Source organism: Diuraphis noxia, unplaced genomic scaffold, assembly GCF_037042655.1.
Source record: "Diuraphis noxia isolate RWA-SAM2 unplaced genomic scaffold, SU_Dnox_SAM2 contig0002, whole genome shotgun sequence".
In the NCBI taxonomy this organism is placed as follows: domain Eukaryota; kingdom Metazoa; phylum Arthropoda; class Insecta; order Hemiptera; family Aphididae; genus Diuraphis; species Diuraphis noxia.
This window is the reverse complement of record NW_028301712.1, coordinates 47,302,011-47,326,951: the sequence shown is the minus strand read 5'-3', so window position 1 is coordinate 47,326,951 and position 24,941 is coordinate 47,302,011. Positions and strand designations below refer to the sequence as shown.

The 24,941-nt window shown below is 30.3% G+C and overlaps 1 protein-coding gene across 1 annotated transcript in view; it reads right to left on the bottom strand.

The window, feature by feature from the left end:
- Window positions 1–3,482: 3,482 nt before the first annotated feature.
- Window positions 3,483–24,941, bottom strand: part of LOC107164454 (uncharacterized) — a 41,158-nt gene continuing 19,699 nt past the window's right edge. The window contains exon 2 of the mRNA XM_015512289.2: window positions 3,483–4,830. Within this exon, the coding sequence (XP_015367775.2) occupies window positions 3,919–4,815 (897 nt within the window). The 5' untranslated portion in view covers window positions 4,816–4,830 and the 3' untranslated portion in view covers window positions 3,483–3,918. The remainder of the gene's footprint in view (window positions 4,831–24,941) is intronic.

The window sequence follows — 24,941 nt, the reverse complement described above, 5'->3', positions numbered from 1 at the left end:
ACAATGACACTAATTTGAGTCATACACTTTATTAATGTGTGGAAAACACGCACATATTTTTTTAGACGCGAGACATATAAGACGTTATGCCCGTTATGGCGTAATGTTAACATCAAATTATAAATCCATCCAATTGATCCAATTTTCTACACAGCACTATATAGTTTTCTATTAATCTAATCATATTTTCAAAACAATTTTTTAATAGTTGGTATTTCCTTAGAACGTCATATTCTTTAACTGACCAATATCCTTATATACCTACTACATAAACACGTTGATTTTATTACCTATTTTCAATGTGCCCAATGATTTAACATCAGATTTTTTTAGAACATTAGAGCTAAAAATAATTTCTTTATATCTTTAAACAGGCAAACACACTCTTAGCATTCAAATTACTATACCTAACTGATATGGAAATAAATTTCGATACTGTAGCAGAGATACACTAGATTACATTGAAAAAATACATTCATTTAAAAGAAAATCGTTAAAAATTATCCGCAGTCCGATATTTGAGACGATATATTATATTGTGAATCAAAGTTTAAATAAAAACCTTTAATTTAGTTATGTTTTTTCTTTTTAACACACTTAAAAAAATAATCCTGAATGATCTATTATAAATCTTGGGTTTGAAGATTAAAAAGTGTGTAAAAAGCGTATGAAATTAATTCGATGAACAAATTAATCTTCACTCGTATTATATAGTGTATACGACATTAATCATAATCATGTAATGCATAATTTATACTAATAAATTCTACAACGTCTACATCAGCTAGTCTACACAAGCTAATATTTTGTAATGGGTTATGAATATAGTGTATACATTTATACCCATCCAATATTATATAGATTATTAACTAATAATGTAGATTTGATTTAATTTACAAAATAATAAAATATTATGGATAACAATAATTGAAAAATGAAAATAATATTATTATTGTTTGAGTGGGTCATGTGTCGTTGAATAAATAATATTAGCTTTGTTATACTTGTTATTGTTGTTTTTGTTGTTGTTGTGTGTGTGTGTGTTTTTTTTAGTATAAAAGTATAAAGAATTCACATGTGCCTTTATAGGTAACTGGTTTCTAACGGTTCCGACCAATACTAATAAACGGCTTCATAAATTTCAAAATATAAAAAACCTGTTTTTCGGATGCATTCGATACCCCTTACAATCATCAAGCTAAATATAACAAGCATATCTGTATGGATTATGTACGGATCATAATATAGTGTAAAATAATGTCCACTAATTATTTATTATCAAAAGAATTGGTCCAAGTAGAAATCAACTTACATCATTCTATTATGTAAATTATATCTATCCTTAACGGAATTGTACTTATATTAAATTTGGGTTTTTAACTCTAATTTTCATCATTTAAATTTTGTCCATATTTAATATCTTATTAACTGGTATTATTAATTATTTATTTAAAAATGTACCATGTGAATCACACCTGAAACAAAACAAGTTCACTTTTGGGTTAAAATGAGTGTGTCCTGAGATTAGCAAAACCTTTCGCCAGATATTATGAAATATAACTGAATAAGAACTTAAAAGGATATCTGTCATAAAATATACAATTTATATTATACACTATATGAACTATGATAAGTCGTAAAATGAGAAATATTATTATTATAATATTTGTCCTCAAGGACATAACCTTAACCTATCGTTTAGCTTATGTAGGTATACATTTTATTCAGGTAGTCAGTTCTCGGATAATTATATACGTACATGCATAGCCACATAGATTATCCATAAGGCAGAAAATAACAATAATTTACATTATTGTATATTTAGACGGTTTGACTGCGTAATAAGTAAAAATCGAGACATTTTTTTATAGTTAATCTATATTATAATATGATGTATATTCGACAACATATTTTAATCATTTAACTTTATCAGGTTTGTGTGTACAAAATGGAGGTTTGATATAAAAGATAAATTATGAGGCATAGATAATATAATATGTATGTACATATAGTACGTAAAACGTGTGAAGCTGTGAATGGGTATATCTTGGACATAGGTGAATTTTAAACACTAACGAATACATAATAATATTATATTTACATAATATAATGAGTATGAGCGATGTAGATGTATGCTGATATTAGTGATAGTATATTATATGGTATAGTTTGGGCATAACAGGTAATGTGTAAATAGTTAACCCCTTGCATATAATAATGTTTGTGTATATAATTAGGATTAATGGTTTTATGTCACTTCTCTAATCAGCCATAAATTAAACAATTGAAACATAATTAGTCTTTGTAAAAACTATATGCGCATTTGAAGTGATATATTTATGTTATTTATGAAAGAAAAAAACAACAAAAGAAAACGTACATTGTTCACGGGTATTTAGAGGAATGTACCACGAATGCGGGCAAATCACTGAGAGTGGCTTACAATAATATACATATTATGTAGAATTTGTATTGTGATCGTTATAAACTCGGTGGGGGGGGGGGGGAGTATCGATTGAATAAAATATACAAAATATTATATATTTTTTAACCAAACCGACGCGGCGGCGCGTAGAGAATATAAGGATTATTGTGTGTCGTTTCGTCGTCGGGTATATAAATTAAATCCTGTTACGTTTATAAGGATCTCTAATTAATTACACAAATTTTTATTATTTTCTATACTATATTGCAGACGGCAAATAAATAGGAAAGCAGGTACGGTGGAAACAATATAATAATAATAATAATATGTGAGCCCAAAGCACGTAATCGTGTGTGTGTGTGAACTGAAAATGTATAAAATAAAAAGTAAGCATCTACCTACCCAAAGGGTTTAACGATAATCGAATGAAAAGTTATGACAATAATAATATATTATTATATTCTGCACTTATTATTGTGTTTGCATTTGATGCATCGCATGGAAAGTGCTTATGCAGATTTAATGCTGCACACTAAATAATATTTTATAATATTTATAATACATAATATTATGCATATAAAATAAATATTAATTATCGGGTAACAGCTAGCGGTAAAGTGGTGATCCGTTTAATGTAGGTATCTTATGCTAATTATATTTTATTTTTAGTTTTGCTCTGTTTGTAACAATAATTATGATGAGTTATAATTTATAACATCCATAAATTTAAAAATAATTATCAGGTAATTTTGTATGTAAAGTTGTACTTTCCAATTACGACAGCCCTTGATATTATTATATCAGTTTTGACACTTCCGATACAAAATGTTTTCCAAACATTGTGATAGGTAATAAATATCGGTTTTATTGCATCGTATATCATTATATTAATCATAATTGATGTATTAAAAGTTTAAACCACAAAAAAAAATTTATGTGGTGTGTTAATACGGATTATTATTATTATTTTTTTTGAATTTATTGCATTTGAAAAATGACAATAATTACAACTACGAAGTACGTGCTTTGAAGGTGAACACAAGAAAAATAGACGACATTATCAACTATTATAATATATTATAATATTATTTACAATATTTTAAAACGTTTAACAATTATTTTAAATAACTCTCATATTAGACAAAAAAATAAATTATAAAACAAATATTCGAATAAATATATAATAACAATACATAATATATAAGAAAATAATAATAAACATAAAATACGCGTTGTCATTCGATTAAGTATATTTACATCAGCGGCCGCGTTCGCATCTCTTATAAGATAAATAAATATATTATTTTATTTTATGTTTTTGATTCGTAAGATCACGCGAATGGATAGTCTTTTTTGGCGATCACGACGACGGTCGGTGTCGTGATCGATAACTAATAATAATAATAATAATAATTATAATTATAATAAATTACAGAATATTATATAATAATAATATTGTGTTTATCGTCTATAATAAATTGTGCGACGGTCGTTTACGGGTAAATGTTTTGTAGCACTTCCGAGTACAAATTGTCGTACGCGCTCTGCAACAGGAACACGTCTGACGGACGGCCGTTAAACACGTACGGGCCTTTGTCCAAATGGTAGATCGGCGAATCCGGTTGCTGTTGCTGTGGTGGCGGTGGCGGTGGCGGTGGCGGAGGTGGCGTGGACGTCGGTTGCGGACGTCTGTTCGGTTTCTGCGGCCTGCCCGGCAAATGCTGCTGGGCCTGCTGTTGGTGGTGCTGGTACTGATTGTGCTGCTGGTTGTGGTGCTGTTGCGGCAGCGTATAGACGCCCACGGGCTTAGCGTTGGAAACGTAGCTCAGTGGTAGATTCAAGAACGGCGAGTGTGGCCGCTGCGTGAACGGCGGCGGTTCCAACCGGGTCGGTTGGCTGACGTAACCGTAACCGGGCACGTACATGTACGGTTGCGGCGGTAAGCGGATAAAGTACACGGGCGAGTCGGGCTTGGCCGGTCGCGCCCGGCTCGACAGCCGCATATCGTGATCGACGGCGTTGTTGTCGTCGGCGGTCCTCAGCTCGTCCTCGTCGGTCGCATCCTGCAGCGACAACTGTTGCTGGTGCTGCTGTTGGTGTTGCAAGTAATACGGCAAGTCGTCCATCACTTCGTCGTACAGATCGACCGCGCCGCCGCCGTGGAGATGGTACTGATGCGGAGCCGGCGGCGGTGACTGGAACAGCGACCTGGACCTTTTGTCATTGCGGTTTGCCGGTATAGCGGCGGCGACCTGCAGCGATGGCGGCGATGACGGGGTAGGCGTAGGAGCAGTGGCGGCAGTGGCGGCGGTGGCGACTGCAGGCAGCGAACTGCACGGCCGCAAGACGCACATTCCGAATACGGCAACGACCAAGTATGTGAGATCCATAATAACCGCCACGACCTGCAAGTGCACAAAATATAAATATACACTCTGTTAAAAATCACACATTATATATATGTATGTATGTATGTGGAGGTAGATAGATACCTCTATATAATAATATAATATGTATTAGGCATATGAAAAGATCGTATAATATTAAATACATTGTCCCGCATATATATGTATAGTCGTATATATAAAATATGTTATGTACGGAATGATCCATATTTAACGTCGTCGTCAGTCTCTCGTATTATTTGGGGGAAGCAATGCTAACAGCAGTCCCCTCCATGTTATCGATAACACGAAAAAAAGTCTCTCGTCTTATATGTTTTAAGAAAACATTAACGTTTTTGAAAACATTTCTTTTATATATTAGGTATTTTTTTTTTTTAAAGAAAGTCGATAGATAGTGTAAATGACAATACGTTTTAAAAGAAAAAACATTAAATTTGTTTATTATTTGATTGCTTTATTAACCAGATATACTTTTTTTAAAGCTTTTACTATTTGAACGACAATATATATCAAACATTTTTAATGTCATATTCCGGACAAGCATATACTTTTCAGAGTTTTTAAATCTCAAGAATTCAAATTTATTATAGTTTTATGAATATAGGGTTTTCGAATGATACTTTAATGAATAATGATCATAATAAAGAATACACGCAGGGGGTCATATGCAGCTGCCAAAGTGGCTAAATATCTTATTATACTGTACTCTATATTATACTACTCTATAGTCTATACTACTCTATATACTATTCTATATTATGTTAGTATTTAACAAATAATCAGGGAAAAACATTTACTTTAAATACGCGTGTCCGGTTGCTAAAAATATTATTATCAATAAAACATACTAAATTATATATAAAACTGCTCATTTAAAAATCCTTAACTAAGCCTATGTGTACATAATAATATGGTTTACAACTTTAAGCCAATGTCAAAAAATCTAATCTTAACAAAATACAATCCGTTCTAAACAAAATACTGCGCTCCATTACCAATGTCCCATTTTATATTTATAATTGTACCCTTCATTCTGACTTAAAAATAAAAACCGTTCACGAAGAAGCTAAAACGTACTATAAAGTATATTATAAACGTTTTTTGAACTGCATTCTCACCCTAACTCACTAATATCTGGCTAATATCAAATTATGTTTAAGCAAAAGGAAATGCGATCACTGGATGGTTTCTCCCCTCACCCTATTCATATTTTTCTAAATTTTATTGTAGCACATTGCACATAATATTCTTATTATGTCTTTGTTATATTATATATTATTTCTTATTGCTAGAATAGATATTATTATTATTAAATATGACGCGCGCCGCAGGTTGAGTCTAAATGTTGACCTTTGATATACGAGTATGTACCTATATTGTTTAGTACATATAGGTTTTTAATACTGAATGTGTCATACGTAGGTTTTTCCTTTTGGCAATTTTCGAAAAGTTATAGTTTAATGGATCATTTGCAACTATATAGATTATATATATATATATATATATAACTAAGACAGTTAAAATAATGATGTACCTATGTAATACTTACTAGTTACTACTTTGTCATAGGCTCATAATAGTCATAATATTGTGTGTTTTAGTGCTTAAGACAATTTCGGTGAATGCATTAATGCTTCTATGAAAATTCATATAAAATATTCAAAATTAATTCTTCTGACGTATTTTTCTTCTGTATATTAAAGTTTTCTCACAAGTTTTTTTAGGTATCATAATTTTTTAGGTACATATTATTATTTGTAACTTACGAGTGTTAAGAAAAATATAATGTCAGGTGTCTTTACGTTATACATGATGCGTATTGACATTATGATCCAACAATGAGTGCCCTAAATGTGTATACATACTATTTATACACTATAAAAAGGTATCAATGTATAAACTATCCCTCGTTGTCGTATAACATAACTCTGTAGGTATGGCACGTAAAACTATCAACGGGATTTAATTAAACAATAAATCTTGCTCGTCTTATTACCTATTATTGCACGTATGTAACGAACTCAATAATAACATTATAGATATTAAAATTGTATAATCGCATATAAGGTGTAGCAATAACCACTTGTATCTCTTTTTTTAGTCATCGGTATACAACTTTACACGACAACTCACGACCGCGGTGTTAATGGTACCTAGTTGAATAAAAATGTACTTCACGGTAAATAATTTTTTAATACATAACGATAGAGAAAACTAGTATGCGCGAATTCATGAAAGTTTGTACAACAATCTCATAATACACAATGTACTCGTTATAAATGTTTTTAACAACAATTATTTCCTGAAATCTGATTAAAAAAAATGTTTTTGTAGTAGGTCAGTTTCATATTATTTCCGTTTTAGTACATTATATTATATAATATATATAATTATATATGTAGGTATATACATATATACACAAACCAGACATTTTTAATTACTTTATTTACTTGAAACTTTACTGATAATTTTTAAACATGCAAGAAATCATCACACTCTACTTAATGTACTCACAATAATATGATAAATCGGAAATTGATTAATTTATAACATTTAAAAATTGTACCATGCATGGAATAATTACTATAGTCACTGCACATTAGAACATATTTTGCGTTGTGCCTATATCGAAATTATCTAATTACAATATTGTAGCATTTTGCATTCATAAATTATAATTCAGTTTATTTTTTTCTACTCGCTGCTTGTCATTAGGAATTAGATAAAATGTATATCGTATATGTATAAAGTATTGCTGGACAATATATTACTTGTGAGTAGTGATTATTGTTAAATGTAATTGTACAGAGATAAACGTACAGATATATTATGGTATTTTTTATGTCATATTGCGATAAAAATATATACTCTCAATCTTGTTTTTTTTTTTACTTAGTCTTTACACTACTTTATAGATCTTTCTGATTTATTACAGACAAGTTTTATTAAAAAAAAAAAGCTTGAAAAAATCTTACAACAGGTCTTATATTACGCGTACAACAATAATAAAAAGTGTTTTTGTATTCAAACAAAATATGTAAATCTATTTGGTTCACAAAAATAATATTTTTAAGTATGATACCGTTGCTGAGATGGTTAATGCTGCGTAGGTATATTATGTTATTAGGTAGATTAGGTGATCTACTTATACATTTTTCCGCGTGAAACACTGCGGATAGTTAATGTAGGTATATAGAGACCGTTTGTATATTGGCAATAACAAACGTAAATAGAAACATTAGTTATCTATTGGATAAACATCGTGTGCAGCAGCTACGTCGTGTGGTTTTAGATAACTGAAAAACACGTACTCGAATACCAGGTATAAGTATAATACCCATTTCAACGTCCGTAAAACTGTTTTAGTGTTGCACGCCGCGCATAATGTGGGAATATCTTCGTGTTTTTTTGACGAATGTCACTACCTATATATCCGCACACAATAGTCACGACTTCGATGACGACTACCGAGTGATGGTCTGTATTTCTGGGGCACGCAATATAAGCGTCCTATTACGAGCGATATAATGTTACCGAACGTATATATATTTATATATACATATAAACGTATACGTTTTTAAGTGGTACAGCAGGTACATAATAATTGCAGCATAGATTTTAGTCTTGTATTATATATGTAGGTATATATTATATTGGATATCGTACGAAATTTTCTCTGCAGCACGCGGTGACGGTCCATCACGTGACCACCGCGAAGATGAGAGTGTCGAAAGTGCGAGAAAAATTACGATAGGAAAAGAGTTGAGACTATGCGACGAAATAGTATAAACAAAATTGGTTGCTAATAATAATAAGATATTGCAGTTGAACCTCGCGATTACTCGAACTTTTCTGTTGTCACTTGAAGTGTTTTCAAGTTTTGTTTGGGGTTAAGAATACACTAGTCAAATTTATTTATTTATTTATTTTTTTAGTCGAGACACAGAGACACTATACTCGGCAGACTCGGTGGACTCGGTCTGAGGGAGGTCGGGTCCGCCAAATGGGTCATCTCTCCTCGTCATCGCCTTCAGACGTTTATGTATAGAAAGAATCCGTTTGCCGGGATTAAATGTGCTCATATATCTACAATATATATAAACCGTCGTCGGTATATGAAATAAGCGGTCGCGGATGTTATTAAAATAATATTATAATAATTTATGTGGCCGGTATTTCGGATCTTTCGTCACCCGCGCGGATGTCGTGGGCGTGTCACTTTTAATTTTTTGCCTAACCGGTCGCTGTGTAGACGAACAAATTCGCGTCCGAATTTCCCCGTTCCTACGCATAACGCATTTAATAATAATATTATATTATGTTATATTTCTCCTGATCAGGTGTAGCATCTATTATAGCCTATATAGGAACTGTTGAATAGAAAGGAGAACAACTGAACAACTTCCGCGTGCAGTCATGTATCATGTTCTGCGTAAATTGCGACCGCAGTGTTTTTTGAAACGTACGTAAAATGCGCCACGGGACAAAAAAAAAAAAACATGCAGAGTGATTTACATAAGATTATATTTTAGTTTGAAAAGTCGGAAAACAAAGAGAAGAAAAGTGACGAAATGAGATACATAATAATTGTATTATTCCAGAAAAAAATGAAAGAATTGCTACGTTGTTTGGGAATTATCGAACATTTTTAACAATATTTTAATTCCTAATTTTTGATGATACACGTAATCATGAGCTAAAATAAACATAAACATTAATTTTAAACTGAAAAATAATACAATTATTATAATGCCATAAGCCAAAGCTATTGAAAAACAGAAGGGAAGTATTGATTTTTCAAAAATTTCCCTTGGAGTAATATTTACGAATGATGAATAGAATATGCCCAGGACGCAATTTACATAAAAAGAAAATTAAAAATTGGATGCAATTTACGGCGATCCAGCGCGCGTGTGCTGCTGCTTTAATTACTTAAGGTGTAGTTATACTTATATTACCTACATACCGCACACCACGCTAAAATATTCATAACAGCACCTCTTTAGTATATTATTACAGTATACCGGACGATTATTATACCGTAAACTTCAGAGAATAATTGTTATAATACAATAAAATATGTACTTTATTGCGGACAGACGGACTACGCGGTGTCCAATATTTACACGATTTGCGTCGCCGTCGGCCGAGTTCGTGCATTTTTTTTTTTCATTTTTCGAAACTCGCATAATTTTTTTTATATATTATTCAACAGTTTAACAGTTGCATCGTCGCCGGCGAGACTGCGGTCGGTGCAACGTCGTCGTGTATGCACCGCGGTAGTCGCTCTCGGGCCGTTAATTCGTTGGGCGGCGGCTGTGCAATTGCCAATATTAACGGTCGTGCGCACGCGGTCGGCTTATGCCGTGGTGGAGGTGGATCCGCCGTGTGCCCATCGCGTTCAGACGGCGTGCGTGTTGTCTGTACGTAGGTATCAGTGTAGTCAGGTATATACCTGTACCTGTGTATATACGGTAGGTAGGCCGGGTCAAACGAGTGCACTGGCCCGGCGGCGGCCTTGCAAGGTCGAATTATTATTTATTTTTATTTTTTCCTCTTTCCGAGGAAATTGTCGCCACTCGCAACAATAAGCACGCGAAAAATGATGATGTCACCGTTTTTCGTCGGTAAAATACGTCACATAAAACTTAATATGTTATATTATAAATTATGGTAATTATATAGGTACATTTTTTATCAGATTTCAATTTGGTCGAGTTATAGAAACCGCCAAACCGGAACTACATATTATACTCCGATTGGAACGTTATGACTAGAACTTCTGCAGTTCGTTTTACGTCTACGACCTAGCTGTATAGAAACGAAAAACGATACGGATGTAACTGATACGGCGTTTGGTGTTTTTTAGAATTTTGTACTCGGTTTTATATGGTCGCGCCCAAAACAATTTGATATTTTCAAACGGTTGGACCTAAAGGCAATAATTAAAAAAATATCAAATATTAGATTATGATGAAATATTATAAATTATATCATTCTGAATATTATAATTATTTATCTGTACCCATATGATAGAATAGAGGGAAAACGACATCTAGTAGGTACCTAAAAATTAAATTATAAAATATCGTAAAATTTCCGAAAATCGTACATTTCCTAGAAGAAAACACAGTTAACGACAATATTATTCCAACAGTTAAAAGCAATGTGCACACCAGTCACTATTTGTACGCGGCTAAGTTTTCAAACGTTCGCTTTTTTCACTGTGCAATTTTTACTATAGTTATAGTATCGCAGTCCACATAACAGTTGATGTATTTTGTTTTGCTACGTTGTCATGAAGCGATTTAAAAAACAACATCTTATAGAACAATAATTATTATTATAATGATTCATAAGAATATATTTCTATTTATAACTGTTACTATGTAGTTATATCTATTCCACTTTCTACTAGGAATGCTAGTGATATTAATGATATTTCATTTCATTTCATAAATGTAGGTACACTAGTATTTTATTATGTGGGTAATGGCACAGAGTGAAAAGCAGCGACTTCTTAATTATGAGAAAACATCAAAAATAATTTGTTTAATCGAAAAAATAAATTGCTTCTTTGAATTTCTGACATAATTTCCTATTTTTCAGTGATATGTATATTATATGTTTACTCTAGAAATATTTAATCCATTTAGGAAAAAAACTAAAACACAAACATTTTTCCAAAACTTTATTTATTTTTTTATACCTATTAGTTTAGCCAGTGCAGGTTATTGAATCTAAAAGTGGATTGTTATATTACGTGGATGGCGGTATGGGGTAGTTGGCAATAAATAAATAAATCTAATTTAACATTTAAATATGCCTCTTATTATGATAAACATCCGCGGAACGCTTGACAATGCGCCGTTAATAAGACAATTCAAAAAAAAAAAAATAAACATATTATCATATAATATACGCGTTTAGTAGGTATATATATAGGTATAAATATATAATATTGTATACCTACGTGTCATGAATACGTATTATGGTGACTGAGTAGTGAGTATATATATATATATATATGAATGCTTATTGTATACACCGCACACATAGATACTTATTGTTATACAGACGATAAAAAAGTTATTTGTTATATATTTGTTGTGATTTTTCTTATATAAATTATTTATTTCTCCAATTTCAATCAGTCCTCATAACAAATTTCAAACATATACTCTATTTATTTTGAATTGATGACGGAAAAAATTTATTAAAAGGCCGTAGGTAAAAATTAGACCAAACGTAATTATTGTATTATGCTATTATTTTAAATTATTTTGTTTTATTTCAGATGAAACGTCAAAATGTTGATAAAATGAAATAAATAAAGTCATTAAGTTCTTAATATATTTTTTTTTTTAGAACGTGAAAAATATAATATAATATTGTTGCACACATATACGTAGACACTCGTTTTCTCTTATTTTCCCAACCATACATATAGCATGACGCTCGGTCAAAATTTTAATTTTATTATTTTCAGTACGACTAGTACGTTCGTATCTACGCGTGTTAATGGTTTAGAAAACTATTGCCGGTGTAATACAAAGCAGCTGAATAAAGACGGTAAAAGATTGTTTAATAAGTTTTAATATTAAACGTGTTTTGACTTTTAATAATAAAATACGATTGCTATTATACATTTTAGGTAGGAATACGATGATATTATATTGTATAGGTATTATATGTATAGTATTATAGCTACAATCATATTAGATATTTATAGGTATTTTTAGGTATGATGCCCGCCATATTTTTTATTTTTATTCTATTTAAAAAAAAAAAATTATATTAGTGTGTTCCATCGAATGAGCCGTTTGAATATTGTTTCTTTTATTATTCGTATAATTTTCGTCTGTCCGTGAACACTAATAGTCAAAATAATAGGTAGTAAAAAAATATACATATTTTTGTTTCGACCAACGATATTATTGCTATCTGTCGGTAATAATTATATACGTTGCCATTGTTCGTGTAATAATGTAATTTTGCCATAAGAATAATTCTATTTTTTTTGTTTTTGTTTAGGGTTCTCTGCCGTTTTTCCACTAGTACACCGTAAAAACGGATAATGTCGTAATGATGGCGAGTTGTACACGCGGTATATGCAATAACATGGATAAACGTATGGAATACATATTTTTATAATATACACAATTATTAGATTCGGTTTACACGCGGTCACGACGACTGTTGTACACCAAGTTATATAAAATTGGATATATACAGTGTGATTCATAAAGTATTCCTACTCGTATCTTTTTTTCGATAATGTGTTTATTTGAAATTTGATTTTTAAATGTTTAAGATATTTTCAAATTCTAGAGATTTTTTGTACGCACTTTTTATCAAGTGTTCAGTGAATGTACCTAAATGTATGTTTTTCAAATGATAAAACTACCTATTCTGTGATGAGGATTTCCTGTTTTCTGCAGTAAATTATTTAGAGAGTAATTATTACGTCACAGGACATTCCTCAAGTATAGCATGAAAAAAATTTAAGAATATTTAAGTCTTTAAGTTTATAGGCATATTTAATATTTAAAAATTCCAAAATTCTAAAATTCAGATTTTGGATAAATGTGCTATAAATCATATTAGGAATAAAGTATGGTGAGGAATCACTCTGTATACATTCATCTATAGGCGTCGTAATACTGAGATTCTGAGACGGCGCGGCGGCAGTGAAGACGACGTTTAATCGAGATCACAGAGAGCGCAATCCCGGCAATCAAAGTGGGCAAAAATTAGTTCTGTGCTGTGTATGTTACAGGTATGTTATGCCATAACACGTAGGTATAGGTGCACGTGGACGGGTTTCCGGCAAAATGGGATACGTGATGCTGGCAAACCCGTAATTTCGTCTGAACTCAATATTACGATTTCGGACATTTTTCAGAGTGTATGATATATTGATATGAGAGTAGTTTTCTCCACGTGATCACGTGTCTGTATATTAAAATATATTACATATTATCATATATAAGAATTACGATATATATATATATATATATATATATATATACATGCATGTTACAGCAGTAATTGTTCACTTGTAAGGCTTATGGAAAATCATGATATGGCCCGTGTACGATAATGTGCACAAAATACGTTTAAGGTTGCACGTTGCACCGCAAACGGCAACAGGTAAAATAACAATATAATGCGCTCGCCAATATTATTTTCTGTGTACAATATTCTCGAGAATAGTATATACTATATCTACGTAGGTGAGAACATTCAGATTTTGTTTTTCTCTCTAGGTATAACATCATTTTATATTATAATGTATATTTTGATCCAAGGATGGATGTAAGAATGACACGGCGATATTTATAAAATGCGTTCATTTTTATTGAATTAAGTTTGAATAATTAAGATGTTAGTTGAATATTTCATTAAATTATTGGATACTCTTAATGAATGAGTTAACTACTATGCTCGCAATTCTATTATTCATATTTTCACACCCATTTGTCACTTATACCAGAGGTATTCAAACTTTTTCAGCACGCGGCTCCTTTGGGTGTTCACAATATTTTTACGGCTCCCAAATTATTATGAAAAAAATAAAACAAAACACGGATACAATATGGGAAATATGCTATATGGGTGATAATAACATACAGTGACTAGAAATAAGACTTCAAATGGTCGAATCGTAAGGTGTGTAGTTTTAATTTCCATAATGATGCAAATAATATTTATAATAATTATACAAGACCTAGGTATGATATTGGTTTTTGGTGCTTTGACACGTGGCTCGCTTGGCAAACTCTCGCGACGCCCATGGGAGCCGCGACGCACAGTTTGAATACCTCTGACTTATACAGAAAATATTCGAACAAAAAAAATTCTTCACGCGCATTTAGTTATGCCCGTTGGTCATAGATAGTTTTTCCGTTTTGAGTTTTTCGAATGGAATACAACCTAAAGCTCTTTCCTTGTTGACGAACACTGTCACTTGGAGGGATTGCGACGTTATATCGTTTTAACGTCAAAAATATATCGAATTATTATCCAACGGTTGTTGTCCTACTAAATATGTCCATTTTGCTGAAGCCGCTCGCATTCAATATTATAATATTATGCACTTCAGGCTCGTATGAAGTACCACGTGAACAACGAAAACGGTAAATAGTGCTCGTCCACTACATTTTGCATTATATAATAAATATTTTATTAAATTTGCTTTGCCGTTCCATAATAAAATAATAAACTGACGTAAAATTATATAATATTATGTATATTATTATATATCACACTCATGAAATGTGTATAAAAAATTATATGAATGCTATTCTAACATTGTTCTGCGACATACTGATATAGTGTATGGGATTAGCAATATCATAAAATGTATGTAGTTTCGCACAAAAACATTTCCATAAAACTATGTAAAGTTAAAAAAAAAGAAAAAAGTGTAACGTATTATTATTACTACCTATGTTTTATATTTTAAAATATCTGTGATCAAATTTTAACAAGTATTAGGTAGTCTAACCAATAAGCCTAGGGACTATCCAATAGCTTTATTAAGTTATTATTGGACACAGGCGTTCCGTTGTATAAACTAAAATTGAATGGTAATAATTTAAGATTTATACTTAAAACTATCAATTAATCATATTTTGACTGCACACTACGCAGTATTAACGTAAAGTTTCCATTACTATATTAAAAAGAAAGCATATTGAAAATTTAGCATAAGTAATTTAAATTAAATAATTCAAGAATGCTTAATGTACACTAAAAATTCTACTAGTAATTCTAAATCCCAAACACTTGTGAAACGTTAAAAAAAAATAAAAACTGATAATTAATATAAACAATAATTAGTATGACATAACGTACATTATAAAGTTAGTTTAAAAACATTTTAAATGTTAAATTAATTATTAGAGAAATTGTACACAAAACGTGCTCAAAGAACTAAGTGGTTACTATTTGCTATATCTTTCCTAACTTCTTAAGACCTGATGATATTTTATAATTGTAATTTAGCGAAGTAATTTTTTTATCACCTATCATGAAACTGACAATGAGCATGGCCACATGGGCAATGACGTGGAAACAAAATATATAAATTCATTGTTGAATAAAAATCGTAATGTTATTTTTTTACGATCGATCATTGAAGTTATTATTTTTATATTTTTATGATATATATAAGTTTAAAACTTAAAACATTAGCCTGAAATATATTTTTTAAATATTTCCAATTTTTGGCAAGCCGGTTGTACCTATTACTATTTACGTTTTTATAATATTAAATATTTTGAATTTCTCTCGAGAATCAATTTAATATAAAATTAATAACATACTCCTGTAACTTACAGATCTTTTAAAAATGAAAAAATAACTAATTCAAAACTTGGCTTAAGACTGTTATTAATTTAAACTTGTTTTCATATTAGTTTTCGTTGTATATGACTAGGTCTATAAGACACATTATCATTACAGTGAAAACACTTTGATTGCCTACACTTAACTCCTTGTTTAATATCACTTTCCAGTGACCTTAATGTGAAATGAAATAGGTATATGTGCTAAAAAGTGTGGATATATATATTTATTATGAACTCATTGTGATGGGAGAGAGAAATCAACAAAATTAAATTTCGTTGTCATTTTGGAAAAATAAACACAAAACGTGATTTTAGAATGCTTAAGAAAATCTTTGGTAATATGTAAACATATAACTTAAGATGCGAGTAAGATATTATATGCTTATAAGAAACATAATATGAATTTTGAATTTTGAATAAATAAATAAAATATTTGCCACAAATAGAATTATTTTATTTTTGTACACTTACATTTATTATTTGTATATACATTATGTTATTATATATTATAATACTTATATAAATATATTAAAACAGTTTAAACATTATACAACTGTTTGTTGATTTTTTTAAATTATCTTGTCATGAATAAACAGAATGATCATCGCCTTATATTTTTTTAGTCATATTAATTATTATTGTAAGTCATTATGGTTCGTCAATATTGTTAATGGTTAAGTACCTACTTAAACGTATAAATATTATTTAAAACATTTTAGGCACACAAATTGTAGATTTATAAAAGTAGTTTGGACTTTCGAACGAATATCAAAAATATTCAAATAGACATAATAATATAGTTGTTTATATTTAAAACTAGCCTGACTTAAGTGTCAAGTATAAAAAAAATATCAAGTGTCATAAAATAGGTATATTCCATAGATTTCTGTCTTAGTATTGTGGCAGTAATCAATTTAATGATAACAAATATTATAATTCATAGTTCAGAAAATACAATTTTAAATTAACTATATCACTAAATGTATCAGCAACTAAATATTACTTTCTTAAATTAATAATCATTTTTTTTTTATTATTATTAGAAATAAGCAGAGACAGCGGAGGTCATTGGCTGACATAGTTTACATTGTTTAGGAAGAATTATTATATACATTATTTACATACACATATTACATATATTACAACATAATAGATTATAAGCTATTAATAAGGTTGGTCTTGATCGAAAAGTACATTTAATAATAATTGATAGTGGATAGTAATGTTACGATAACATTTTTGTTTGGAAATGAAATTTGTGTTTTCTTTTCAATGGAAACATATTATTATTATTATTATTTTTTTTTTTTTTGAGGGGTGCTAATAAATTGGACATTTACTAGAGTCTAATTATTATTATTGTATTTATTATACTTTTACTTTATGGTTTTTAAACGCATTTTTTTATTTTTTTATTTATCGGTTATCATTTTATTTGATAGCAAAAATATGAGTTATCCTCGAGTACAAAGTTAGTTTTTTTCCCTCTTCATAAATCTTTTCTTCCACTTACCAAATACCGTCATATTCATCAGATGATTTCATCAATAATTTATAACACTGCATAAACACTGGTATGTTAAGGACATGATGCACTGATGAAAATTATGCTTAGGTATTGGCGTACTGCACAGTGCACATTTATCGAATATCAGTTAGACATGCGCCTATGCGCCTTATTCTTACTTTTTTATAGCATATACAAAAATGTAAATAAAGTTGCGTTACTAAAATTTTAAGGCGCAGACTACTCTTTTTAAAAAACAATAATAACACGACTTTAATCAATACATTTTAATCTGTAGCATAATAATGCTTTAATTTGGTTGGAATATTGATAACGATATATCGATTATAATTATGTCAAAAGGTTTTTACAGGGGTGATCAATTTTTGATTACCTATTCATATTTACCTAAATATACATTTTTTTAATAAAATATAATATAATTTTTAGACTAATGTATTTTCATATTAATAAACTAAATTAATTTTAGATTCACTTGGCTCGTTTATTACTCAATTAAACTTTTGTTTTTATATTGTATTAAATTGTAATACTAACTAACAAATTTGTAAAAAATTTGAATAGTTAACAAATTAGAACTTTAAGACGTATTATTATTTATGAGTTTTATGATAATTAGTATCTAATACCTATACATTTAAGAAAAATATTTTCTAATTTTCCATAAATAGATATAAAAATAAAAAAAAAACAATTTTTTAATGGCTAATTAATAGTTCTATTTTACGAAGTAGCAGTTCAAACTCGATTATAGTTTATTCAATCAGCTCAGAACTTATGACATTTAATGTACTGTTTATGAGCAGTCGAATAATATATATAAACCATTTAGGTAACTCTTCCAATAATATTTTTCGTCCAAGTTTATGCTTTATTTAGAGTAATTACAAAAGTTCTTTCTATAGAAAAAGTCAATAGTTAAAGCCTTGTGAACTGCTGTATACAGTAAATTAGTTTCATTTATAAAACTTGTGAAAGGAATATTTATTTATTCAGTTTGAATGATGTTTCGAAAAAGCCCGAGTTGGACAACTGACCCTTCTTGTCCTCTTCTTAATTTTATGAACGTCATGTTATTGATTAATAATTATTTTTAATATTATCGCATCTGTAATAAAAACATGCCAAGTACAGCTTAGACACTAAGGCTGGATAAATGCTATCATATATCTCTTGGACATTGTCTGTATTATTGCAGTTTGAAAAAAAATATTAGGCGACTGTGGTATTACTTATTTAGAGATTAATTTCTAGATTATTTTTTTCACTAACAAACTATGTGAAAATTATAAATTATATAGGATTAGCTAGTCACAATGAATATCATAATAGTGTTTAGTAACTACCTACAAAAACAATCACTTGAAACGACCTTAAGAAGTGACCGTACGTACAAGAAGTATTAAAATCATATTTAATGAAATCTCCTCGGGTTATAATATAATTTTGGGACTCGATTATATAACGTAAAAGGAGTATTTTAACGTCGATAATAATGTCGATAGTTATGCATGTCACGTCATATTGAAAAACTATTGCTGAATTACTATTTTTACTTTAAAATCACACTCAATAAGATCTGTGTAGAATTATTATAAATAAACCATTTTCAGTATAGATTTAGTATTTATTGCATCTATAATTCGTTAATATTTATTGACACGTGTTTTCTCACCTAATAATACTTTAACGACAAGATTCAAAACAGTCTATTCTTTCATATCTAACTTATATGAATTTGCTTAGCGAAATTACTTTAATTTACATACTTTTAATATGTTATTAATTCTTTCTTCTTCTTCTTTGAATGTCAATTCTATTGTTATACAAAATATTATGATTAACTTGGATGTTTAATGTTTATCATAATACAATATTATTATATTGACGATTAATATTAATCTTGTCCGTGCCTCATGTGCAAGGCCGTAATTAATATGATTTAACTACATATTATTCAACGCATTATAATGAAATATGCATGCATTTAATATTAATTACATTTTACATACAATTACGATTTTTTTAAAGCACTTTAGTTTGCCATCCGTATCGTTATAGTTTTCCATATAAGGTACCAACATGGTGTGGTACTGTTGTCGTTAACATTTTAAAATAGCTATGGTAAGTGTGTACGATTAAAAGTTCTTTAAACCAGCTCGTTTTAATGACCCTGTATAGTTGGTACAAGTACAAACATTTATTTAAAAATATCTATTATTATATACCGTATGAAACGATGTGTTCGATAATGAATCAAAATTCTTTGTATACCGTTTGCTATCATCGGTGGCAACGCACGCGATGCGATCCAAATCGTCAATGATTTATTTGCGTTCGGCTATTTCAGTGTTAAGTAGATGCTGCATATTAATGGTAGGTATATTAATTTGAAATGCAATGGTACAACATTCATACATGTGATATGGGAAATATATCGTTTAAAACGACCATAAAAAATATACTAAAAGGGGGATGAAATAATTTTTTACTACCGTTATATTATTTTTTCCACTAACACTCTACGGTTAAAATTGTTTTTTTACATTTATATATTTTACATTTAACATAATATCAAACATATAATTTTAAACGTACTACCGCTTTCTCTCATGGATTGTATCACACATACTTATTTGTAAATTATTGAACATTTTATAACAGTTCAGACGATAATATGTTTATTAGATTAAATATGCGAGTTAATGCTTATATATACTGAATGTATATAATATATTATAAAAGTAATATTTATGTAAATTTCATGTATATATTGAAGATTGGAAGAACGAAATTCAAAAGAAAATATTAAGTCCCAATGTAGAAAATAATTCAACAAAAATAAAATAAATATCATATTATAATCGTGCAAAAACATTCCTATTTAGGTGTATATACAACACGATTAGGTATATATTAGGCATATACACACTTGGTGAGTAAAAATATATACTGAAACTTCCTGGTTTCTATGCGTAATTTATTCAAAAATCTAAAATTAAATATGATCATTAATTTGTATTTTATGTTTTATGTTGCATAATCAATATGTTTAATATCTTAATGTATATTTATGACTATAGGAATACTACGAGAACGGCAAACATACGCATCCGAACGACACTTGCTAAATACCGGTTACTACATAATATCGGCAAGTACCAACGTATATCACGAAATTATAGAATAAATGTTGAACTACGAAATAATAAATAATAAATGTTATAGAAGATTGAATTGGCGAAACAATATAATATTATTATAATACATATGTATTGGGATAATGGATATAGTAACTGATTTAACTTGCATGGATTTTAAAAAACCATCAATAATAATATGTATCATCTATTACAATGTCTTTGTAATATCAGCTATGAATGGTTATCGGTGACGAGTGATATTTTTTACTACGGGCACAAACCAAAATGATTATATTATTTTACGATTTTATCATGATATTAAAAAATAATGATTTAGCATTCATCAGATTTACTGCGGAAGTTCGGACCAATATTATTCATAACTACCTACCTACTAAAAATTTCAACTCATACACAAATACAACACGCAGCAAAGCTGGGTAAGTTAATGATATTCTTTTTAGCTTGGCAATAGATGTACCTATAATATGCATTTATGAAAAAAATTTGAAATTTTATTTAATATTTGGTTAGCTTAGTATTAAGCTTAAAGTAAATACCCATTCTTTTAAAGTTAGTAAACTTTTAAAACTTTATTTTTTTGTATATAATATTAGCTTACTTTTTAACAATTAAATACTATTTCGTGTTTACATAATAATACTATGTAAACCCAAAATAGTACTTTATTACTGCGTTTAAGTTTTCTGTCAAAAAAAGAAATCAATTCACTCTAAAGCTTATCCGAAATATTTGTGACGTGAAAACAAAATCTATTGAAATTGTTGAATGTACGTGTTTTAATATATATAAAAAAAAATTAAGTCAAGTTAGTAGTCATAGATTAACGAAACTCAAAACCTTAACTAGGTAGCTAAGTTTATAAAGTTGTTGACTTTATAATTTCGACCCTGCTTGTACCATGGGCACATCTTACTAACTACCTAGTACCTTCTGCTCGATTTGTGGGTTTTCAAAGTTCCGGTGCGAGACCATTCGAACTTTATACTATCCAAAGTCACACTCACAATACATCGTCGATAGTTGTAACACTACTTGTAACATAGTAAGTGAACGGCACCGTGTGTGGTATGCGTAGCGACGACCAAAGTCTCGTGACACACACACACCGTGACGGGTCTAAGAGGTGACGCGAATCCCGTGCGAGCATATACTTGGATACCTTCTTATATTCCGTTGACTAAATACCGTTCCGAACTAGTGGAGAGAAAAAAAAATTTGTTCTTTTTTTCGATACGCACCTAGTAATAATGAGTGTGAGTGTGTTTTTATTGATCGCCGCGGTAATTTATGACGACTGTCGCGAAAATAGGTCGTGTTTATAACGTTTCATTAACTCTACACAGACAGTGTTACTATCTAAAACGATACGCATGTATAATACTTATACTTAAATCTATACGACGTATTATCTCCGTTTGAATCTTTAACGTGAGACTGTTATTTTTAATTGAATGCCATCCGTACTGTGCACGGTACCTGCATACATCCGATATTTATTATTACTATTATTATTGTGTATATCGCGGTGGCGGCGGCGGCGACGTATAATATTATTATGTGTTTCGAGCGTGTCATCGAACGACGCTTCGTAGGTATGGGTAGGCAAGTATGTAGTAGCTGGTACTCTTAAACACGACTTACGAATAAGACTTATAAATAAAATCAAACGGTTTATAACAGTCGAATTAAAAGCGCGCGCGCGTATCTCTGTTACGTATCTCCGACGCCGCCACTACCTACCATGGTATATTATAATAATATTATCGTATACGACTGGTTTCCCCTCGTAGGACAAGAGCTTAGAGCATGTGTACCTATAATAATATGTACAACTGACCTAATCGTACAGCGATGTTACATTTTTATTTTTTATATAATATACAATATAAGACACATTCCTGGCTGACGCTTTTTATTTATGTATATACCTAGGGATGATAAATATTATGTGTACATGTTTCACCTTACTGCTGTAACTGCGATAAATAAAATTAATTGATTGTAATTGAGCCGTGCGACTAAGCGTGATTATAGTGGGTTATACGTTAAAACAAAAACATAGAGCTTAAATAATTAAATCATGGGTAATGAGGATGTGTCTTCGTTTTAGGCGGCGTTGAAGTGGTGCCCCTAGCTGTATATTATTTTAGAACCTATGTTATATGAATTGGACATATTGATTTGAAGAAACTTTCGCTTAATCTTTAAAGTGTCGGAAGTTTTGGAAGAGTTTCGATGTAGGTATGTTACGGTTTTTTCTACAATTAAGTATTTTCTATTGTTCTTAAGGTTTTATTTTGAAATATTTGCAATGCTTTTGAAGTTGGGTTTGTGACGTTTGTGCACATTCGCTCCAAATTACATGGGTATCATAAATATATTATGTTACATATTATATAGCATTTTATACACGCTAAATATATTTCTGCACTTAACTATAGTATATTATAGTGTCCATATACCTATATTTTTGGTCAGGTCTTTCTTTTAAACTCTATATATAGCTATATTACAACGTTGTAGCTGCCGTCCAACGACGTTTCGTTTATTACGCTGCACGCAGTGCTACCGACGCGGTGGCAGCGAGCATTTGTCTGTTTTATTTATTTACTGTTTTCATTCGGTTTCTCAGACCAGTTTCTACACTAATAATGATAATAATATGATCTACCTAATGGGACGCATTAATAATCTGCCCGGCGTGACGTAACGTGTATATTGAAACGGACAATATAATGACAATATTTACCTATGCGTACGCGGATAATAGGTGCATAATATTATAGTATTATTATATACCATTGAGTTGTGTCCAAGTCGCCGTCGCCGCCTACATGTCCTTAAACGGTCGGCTAGTGGCTACACGTTGTTTTCACCGGTAAATATTGCCTTTTTACGCGATCGCATTGTCGTCGCCGTATATACAAGTACGCGATATAATATAATACACACACACACACTCATTTAAACACGTATTATAATAGGTATCGGCGTATATTATATATAGAGTTTTCGATGAAGACATTATGTACCGTTAAGCGTAAAAGCGATTGTTCGTGGACCGGAGGAGAGTTAGTAGGTAAAGGACGCCTCCTACACTACACAAATTGACGGTTACTTCCGATTCGTTTATTTCGCATGCACACTTATATGTAACATAATATAGGTACAAGGTACTACAGGTGATTGTGATTATTTGAACACAGCCTAAACTCATCATATCAACAAGTATTTTTAACATTTTTGTGGTGTATTTACAATACAGTAGTGGTTATAAGGGGGGGGGGGCAATAGGTGGATGCCCCCCCCCCTGGTCCGTGTTTTTTTATAATAAATTATTATTGAAATTTTATAAGAAATTATTGAAAGAAGTATTAATCATGGTACTATTTTTTTGTGTTTCTAATTTATAGAAATAGTATCAGCAATTTGTAAAGTTGTCTTGCGCAATATAATACGGTATATTTTTAAATAATTGTAGTACATTTTATTAATTTTTGTTATTATAGTATATGTACGTACTACCTACGTAATATGTTATTCGGAAAGTTGCGTGTCATATTGTTTATATAAATATATATGGCTGCTGGAATAATCTCAATAATGTAATAGATTTCCCATTCTGATATTACGATAATTTTAAGACGACGCTACTGTTGTCTCCGTCTTACAAGTGCGTAACATTGCAAAGACTGTTTAGTGCGTTAGAGAACCGAGAAAGATACAGTTATAACTAAGAAACGATATGTTCACCACATAAAAAGGAGAATTTTGACTGTGCAATATCGTTTTTATTTTTTCGATATCATTTATACAAAAAAAAATTCTTATTGTTTTATAATATATTAATTTTGTGTTTTTTAAGCATGAATAACTTTTTTGTAGTTCGGATATCGAAAAAATAAAAACGATATTGCACAGACACAATCCTCCTTTTAATGTGGTGAAAATTTCGTTTCTTAGTTATAAGTTATAACTATATCTTTCTCGGTTCTTTCTCGCGCGAAACAGTTTTTGCAATGTTACGCACTTGTAAGACGGAGACAACACATGCGGGTGTAG